Source organism: Xenopus tropicalis, chromosome 4 (genome assembly GCF_000004195.4).
Source record: "Xenopus tropicalis strain Nigerian chromosome 4, UCB_Xtro_10.0, whole genome shotgun sequence".
In the NCBI taxonomy this organism is placed as follows: domain Eukaryota; kingdom Metazoa; phylum Chordata; class Amphibia; order Anura; family Pipidae; genus Xenopus; species Xenopus tropicalis.
The window spans coordinates 27,741,003-27,749,166 of NC_030680.2; the positions used below are offsets into that span (position 1 = coordinate 27,741,003).

General features: G+C 35.3%; 1 protein-coding gene across 1 annotated transcript in view; it reads right to left on the minus strand.

Annotated features, from left to right (window-relative positions):
• LOC100497909 (mucin-2-like) overlaps positions 1-7,794 on the minus strand; it is a 99,915-nt gene extending 92,121 nt beyond the window's left edge. Inside the window, exons 1-8 of the mRNA XM_031900761.1 lie at positions 7,656-7,794; positions 6,324-6,585; positions 4,116-4,230; positions 3,085-3,175; positions 2,876-2,991; positions 1,887-2,100; positions 1,661-1,786; positions 320-437 (exon numbers count right to left, since the gene is read on the minus strand). Of these exons, the coding sequence (XP_031756621.1) occupies positions 320-437; positions 1,661-1,786; positions 1,887-2,100; positions 2,876-2,991; positions 3,085-3,175; positions 4,116-4,230; positions 6,324-6,585; positions 7,656-7,794 (1,181 nt within the window). The remainder of the gene's footprint in view (positions 1-319; positions 438-1,660; positions 1,787-1,886; positions 2,101-2,875; positions 2,992-3,084; positions 3,176-4,115; positions 4,231-6,323; positions 6,586-7,655) is intronic.
• Positions 7,795-8,164: the final 370 nt, after the last annotated feature.

Sequence of the window (8,164 nt, forward strand, 5' to 3'; positions counted from 1 at the left end):
TGAGAAGGTAAATTAATATTTAAAAAATATAGAGAAAATGTTTAGATAATATTTAGACAAAATATTTAGACAAAATATTGAGATTTTTGGTATTTGTCAGTCTCTACCTTTAATATATTTTTAAAATAAAATGTTAAATTGTATTGAACATCTTGCATTGCAAGTAGGTTTATAAGCAATGTACTTGTTATCTAAATTAAAAAAATAAATAAACAATAAAAAAATATATATGTATATGAAGGTATTTACATTGTGTTTACATTTATGCATATTAGGATACTAGTAAAAATTTTTGACATGAACTATGCAGTAACCTTACCATTCTTCACAATCATTTAAAATCTTTGATCCTGGAGCATAGAATTTTTCTTGATACTTGCAGTGACATTCGCTAATTGAAATGCAGCCGGCGTTATTGTGGTCATCCCACACTGTGCCTAAAGAAAGCCATGAGAGTCAGTTGTCATTTCCTTTTGTAAGGGAATTTTCACACTCCATCCACCCAATCCCCTGCCTAGTCCACCCATTTCACCACTCCCAAGTGATGTCATTGACGACCCCAACCTAAAGACTGATAATAAAAGAAAAAAAAATGTGACAACTGACAACAATATTTGCAACCCATTTTCTACAGAACTTTTACCCCTTTTGTCACTGCTATTTCCAGTGTTCTTATCTGTCTAATTTATGACCATTTTGTGCCCACAGATTCTGTTACTAGTCACCAGACCTCTACTAGTCTTTCTATATTTCTCCTAGGTGAGGGGAGTTGTATTAGAGCACATGTGGATCTCTTCTATTGTTTGTAACACTGACACTGGAGGTTAGAGTCTATAATGTCACCAACCATACTGGTGCATTACAATAACCATACTTATAAATGATGACTAGCTGTAGTATATACTACTGTACCTTACACTAACATTTTATTAGTTTTAGACCTCCATCTAATGATTGGGTTGGAAAAGTTTGTTCTGTGAATTATCAGTCCAAATTAATCTTCATTCTAGATTATATTTTTCTCACCCATACCCAAAAAATTTGTATTTGACAATACTTGGCTGTATCAATGCCACATCTTTTAAGAAGGGCACATGCTAGCATTTTGAAATGACAATTTTTTTGTTATTCATATACATACAAATTCAAATAAGATTAGCTATAATCCACTGGTGATATTATGAAGGCAATAACTTGTGTTATCACTTTAATCTTTGTCTCTAGTGTTTTACAATAAATATCTTATTCTAAAGTTGTTGTTCTTCAGTGTAATTGATCTAAAAAATAATTGACATTGCTGAACACAGTGTGTAAAGTTTAAATAAAAAGCCACTTTTTTGCACTTTGAACACTGTGTTCTGCTATAGAGCAGCAGCCTCCTGACCCTATGCTTTGCTACTCAATCTGGATTTTTAATCCAACATGAAGAGTAGACTGCAACTTTCCCTGGGGCCCAAGTGTTCATTAGATGAGCACTAAGCGGTATGCCATTGCTTCCCTTAGCACTGTAGAACTTGCCCTCCAGGAATCTGAAGATGACATCTAAAATGTAATATGGTAACAGATTCAACTTAGGCCAATCAATAAAGAGCTAAATAACTAAATGCAAACTTTTCCTTTTGCTAGATACTATGTAGTATAACATTTCCACAAGACTTACCATCAGGACAGAAGCAGCCATCAATATTGTGCTCCTCACAATGGCTTTTTACTTCATGATGAGAACAGGAACTTATGCATGGGGAACCACTTTCCTTGTATATCATATTCCCAGGGCACTGTTTAGCTTTAAAACAAGTAAATTGTTAATTAAGTGTTTGTGGTATTATGATGATGTATCTAAAAGTTACACGGCACAATTATAAGGAAGATATAAAGATGCTTACGACAGAGGTCATTAGTTCTCCAGTTCTCTGGGATCCCTCCTGCGTGAGTGCATTGCCTTGAATACTCTGTTAATGTACTGCATAGACATGAGACATCGGCACTGCTACAGGAGCACACATCAAGCATGCAGGCCATAACGTAATCTGATACATCAAGAAGATCTTGGCATGATGAAAAGGCATTTTGGGTGAGGTAACTCTTGCACACAGAGTACTGGAAAGAGAAACAAATGGAATTATCTTCAAATGTAGTATATGATATACATCCTAGAGTACTGATTTTTAGATATTGTAATTTCTGAACTAATGGAGAAAGTGCTTTCAATGACTGACATTTCTAGAGAAACTTATATCCAGGTTGTTTCTGACATTTCTAGAGAAACTTATATCCAGGTTGTTTGACATATTAATCCATTGTTTACAGCATGAAATGAAAACTGTTTCTGTTATATTAAACCTTGGTGATGCAAGTGGGAAGTGAAAGACTAGCCTGATACTTTCTTTTTTTTGTTTTTTTTTAATCTTCGTTTGGTCACTCACTAGAATAATGGCAAATGGAAAAGTAACCATTTAAAATGGAGCAGTGGATAGAACAGAGAATATTACATAACACAGCCATATAGTTTACACAATATGTGAGAGCATCTAACTTTTCTTGTTAGAGCATAGGAAATTTTGCATATATCTTTGTTGATATACTAAGACCCATATTTACATTGGATTAACATGAATGTTAGTTTCAGTCTAGCAATACAGGCTGCCATTTTTTCCACTACTGTATAGGAACCTAATTGACGACTTTCCTTTATTAACATGACTAACAACCAAACAGAAGTTTTATACTATTATTTAAACTGCAGGGAATTTCTGATTTGGTTTCTATTCTAAAAGTGAAGCACTATAAAAATAGGCATTATAGCATAAATATTTCACAGACACTTTTATAGAATATTGCAAGTAAGAGCTAAATGCATATACAGTATACTTACGTATTGACCACAACTGGAAACATTCATTTGTTGGCTCTCATCTACATTTGTGCAGGTAATAGTTGGATCGTTAATGTTTTGCATGTTACCAAACTGGATAGGGTTGAGTGGCATATCTAAAAGTGAAAAGATCCATACATAAATAAAAAAGCAAAGCTACCCAAAAGTATTCTAAAATTAATTCAGGATAATTCAGGAAGCAAACTTACCATTCAGATAGAATTCATTACTGACTGGAGTGCCATTGTAATCCCCACAGAGTCCACACATTTTGTTTTGATACTTGGCATCCACCTCCAACTGCGCAGGGATAAAAATACTTTGGGTCAACTTTTCATTGCTTAAATTATAAAAGAATTGGGTTCTATCATTGTTTCTTGTAAATTATACAGGTCTTCTGTCTTTGTAAAATAAAGCATCTAAATTATATTTTCTAACAAACTGAACATTTGGGAGGGGAGAATATCAATAACCATGACATTTCCTTAAATCTAATTTGTTGCTAAATTATTTTAAAATATTTTAAAATATAATAAAGAAACTAAAAAAACAGAATCTTGCTACCTAAAACCTGTTGACACGCTATAGAAGCCACTAGGAAGTATAACTTAAGCATTCAAGCAAGGTGAAAAAGTTTTTGTCACCCTGATTTTTAGGCAGTCATGAGTTATCAACTTGCTTAAAAATAAATGGACAATTGGGAGAGGTAACCCATGATTAATCACCACAATTGAATGTGGTTGTGATAAACTCATTTAAAATTTGTTATACACATGCTCCAATTTACACAAAAACAATTAGTGATTGTGGCAAAAAGTGTTATTTACAACCCTGGGGCACAAGTGGAAAAACCTGACACATAGTGCTTATTTGTACTTGTGCTTCCCGAGGGGGAGGGAGGGTAGCTCCCTGAATGGAGCACCAAATAAAAAAATCTGGTGCTTCCTGAAGAGAGTTGCAGTTCTGCCCAGTCTTTACTGCCTGCCTTAAAGACAGGGACCTGACATGGACTGTACCTACTTCTGCTAATTCCTACAATGCATCTGAAGACAAAGCAAAAGATAGTGGTGGGTAGGTGGGTGGTTGAGGATGCCTAGTCAGTGTTGCATTAGCAAAGGAAGCCAGAGGTCTTTTCACTCCAAAACAGAGCCCAAGGGCCTTCTGCTACTTGCCCAATGACCCATGCAGTGTGCTAAGTGCAAAAATAGTGTCACATAGTATTCTGATACAAGATACTGACCATAACTGAATCTTCTTGGTTCCATGTGAGGGTCAGGCCAATCTTTGTATGCACCTTTGTGTACCCATCCTTCTTGGTTATGAAAACTCCATAGTTGAAGTAAGGGGTCACAAAGCTGAGAAATAACATAAATCAATCAAATATATCTTAACAAAAACAAAAGTATTTTATTAAAAAACAAACAAAAAATTATTAACCACCGGACAATTCATTTTCTTTTGTGCTTTCTGATAGAGATACGTTTGAATTACACTTCTTGGCATCCCACGTAATTCACTCCAATTCTGAATGAGCTTATATATACAGTAACAATTTCTGTTTAAATATTAATCGATAGTGGGAGATGGAGTGCAGCAGTAGCTAGAACATCATGTTGTAGTGACTTCCTACTAGTGTTTTTCATATTGGAAGGCAGCAGCTAAATGATGCTTGATAATACTCCTGAGTTGTAGCTCAAAGTGAAAGAATTCTCTAATGAGGGAAAGAATCCTCTAATGAGAATCCCACTAGATCTGTGTACATCTGGCTCCATATAATTTGTTCTTGCAACTAAATATAGAAGCAATAAACATGTGTTGCCAGAATTTTACATGTATGTCCTTTATCCACTTCTTTGATTACAGTGTATAATATAATATAGAAAAAATTACATTATAATCTCTGTATGTTAGATAATTGTCATAAATGTTTCTCATTAAAGTAAATCTAGTGAAAAAATCTGATGCTGACCTACTGGGGTTTACACATGCAGCTGGGGTACATAATGATCTAATCCCTTCCCAAAATGAGCATGGGTCTAACCAAGTAGTTGAATTAGAACATTACATTTTTTTCTATGAAAAATATCAAAATATTAAAATGGAGAGAGTTTTTCTTTTCAGAAGAACTTTTTTTGCATAACCATATTAAAGGAATGTTAGCCACATTATGATTCTCCGCAAAAAAAAAAAAAAAAAAAAAAATATATATATATATATAAAATAAGTTCAAGAATGGACAGCACACACTTCAAAGTGTAAAAAGTCACCCTCGGCTTATACTCGAGACGGGTGCCATGGGTCCCTCCAGACTAGTACCCTCTGTCCTTTGTGTGCAAATTAGGCAACCTGCAACCAGACCCCCCAGTGCCCTGGCCCACTCCCAGTCGCAATACTTACTCCCCCTTATGTGTCCTTCTTGTGTCCTTGTGCTGCCAGTTTGCCAATGCACAATGAGCATGGGGTAGTACTCATATTGTTTTTCTTGACCCTCTTCTCCACTTACAGATCTAGTTTATGGTTTTTCTTTTAAATAAATATTTTAAAAACATACCACTGATGCCTCAATTTATGTAATTTACTGGTTTTTATTTTGATTATTGAAACTTAGCAGAAGCTGCTACATTTCCCACCCTAGGCTTATACTCAAGTTAATAAGTTTTTCCAGTTTTCTTAGGTAAAATTAGGTACCTCGGCTTATATTCGGATCGGCTTATATTCGAGTATTTACGGTATACAGGTATGGAATCTGTTATCCAGCAATTGCAAATTATGGGAAGGCCATCTCCCAGAGACTCCATTTCATTCAAATAATTTACATTTTTAAAAAATATTTTCCTTTTCTAATAATAAAACAGTTCCTTGTAACTGATCCCAATTAAGATATAGTTAATCCTTAATTCAAGTTGGGAAAACTTGGCAGGACTCAGACTGATGTGGCAATTGGCCCATCTCCTATCGTCACATCATAACCCTGCTCTTGATGTCACTGGTCCCAAACCTGACATCACTGGCCAACCCCCGACATCACTAGCCCCTTTTGACATCACCTTCTGCCACCCCCCTCCCAAGGTTTCAACCCTATATACCAAAGTTATAAAACTTTACACAGGGCGTGCTGCAACTCTGTATGGCAAATCTGAATTTGCTATTTGTCCCAGATTAAACTCTTGCAGATGGATTTGGACATGATAGGTCCTCTTTAAAAGCATGTATTGAAAAAACATTGTGTAAAATGGAATTACATATTTAAATAAAAAGCAGCTTTAGTTCTTTTTTAAATATTAAGCGGTAACAAAGTTTGTATACAAATAAGATATTTCTGAAAAAAAGACAAGGGCACATTCTAAATAAGTGTGGCAAGGTGTGCAGTAGAGGACACCACTGAATTTAAAGATAATCTTGGAGAAATAAGAAAAACAGAAAGTGTAAACATATGCAATTGACTTACATTTGCCCATTCACCTTCGCAGCATCTCTCTTCAGTTCTATAGTAACATCCTTGATTTGCATAAAGATTTGGTGAATGACTGGGTCACCATCCTCTATGGCACGCTGGATGTGGACAGAAAATTCATGGTAGGAGTCCCCACAGTGCGAAGCCAAATTATAGTTGCAGGTGCCCGGAAACTGATAGATCACTCCATCGAATGTCTTGTAATGGAAGTTGCCCCATGAACTGCATATAGACTTAGTGTGGTCGATAGGTCTACCTATAGAATTAGAGATCACACAAGGTGATAAGGCTGTATGCTTTTGCATCCAATAGTTGTATATGGTATCACAAAAAGTTACACACTGTAACTGTTAACTGTTTTATTTAACTGTTAAATATATTGGCTCTATTACAAAATAAGCACATTACAGGAGATGTTCACCTTTAACTTACCTAGTAGTATGTTATAAAATGGCCAATCCCTAGCAACTTTTTAATTGGTCTTCATTTTTTTGTAGTTTTTTTTTATATATTTGCTTCTTTTTAGCTTTTAGATGAAGTTCACAGACCCCAGCAGCCATAAAAGCCCATGAGGCTACAATTTTACTGTTATATTATTATTACTTATACTTCTAATCCAGTCTCTCCTTCACATGAGTGCCTAGTTAGTATGGTAATTTAGACCCTAGCAACCAGATGGTTCTGAAATGATGCTGGAATCAATGCAGTATGTGTAAAAAAACAACCCATTATGAGCGCATTGAAAATTTGCACTTTCCTCACTGTGGTGAAGATGGTAAATTTCCCCTCTCCAATATGCAAAGCTATTGTATGTATGTATATCTTTATTTATAAAGCGCTACTTATGTATGCAGCGCTATACAGTAGTGTCATTGTTATTATACAATCTGCCTTATTTAGCTACTGGCCGGTTAGATATTGTGGATCAGCTGCCAATATTAGATTAACATATGTGCACACAATTGACATTTTCAATGAATAATCATAGCCTATATAGTATAACATAGAGACAGATCTCCAGAGACATTTTGATTCTGTGCATAAATATTATTTTGTTAGGGCTCAGTGAACAATTTAATATGTTCTGCTCTGTGGCAGGTGGTAAGAACAAGGTTAGCTTGCACCCTCTGATGCTGAAATCTGCATTGGATTTTTTATCTTGCTTAAGGTGCAAAGTTCATCACTCACCCACTTGCTCCTTAGTACTCTTGCACTTGTGGAAGGCAAAAATAATGGAGCCCTACTGTTCCTTTTTTAATCTGCAGTTGAAGTCTCCTTTCTAATCAGGGGAAGAGTAATAAAGTTGCAAAACATGTTAAATTTTACCTGGAATAATGTCATAGGCACTTGAGAAGGAAAGCGTCAAGGCCAACCATACCCAGATCCTTGGAGTCTGGAGTTCCATGGTTTGCTTCTTGGCCATGCAATGACAACCTGCTTCTCTCATTTCTTGCCTTTTATACATCTCACCAGGACCTTTTGACCTCTTCTAGCCAGATCATGGAAATCTCCATTATTTACAAAAGGCACTCCAAAGGTTAAAATAAAATGTTTCCATTTATTTATGTACTGAAAAAAGTAGCATGTGTGCCCTTAGGTGGAACAAATCAGATCAAACAAATCAGAACAAATCTATTTCTTTTAATGCCCAAATATATTTTATATTTGCATTTAGCATTGGGGATACCCAGATGCTGCTGTCAAAGACCATAATTATGATAATATCAACTGCCAGAAATTCCTTTCCAGATAAAAGTAAGGCTACTTAGGGGCAGATTTATTATTGCTCAAGCTTTTCAGCACCTAAAAAATGCCAAACTTGTTCTTATTTAATA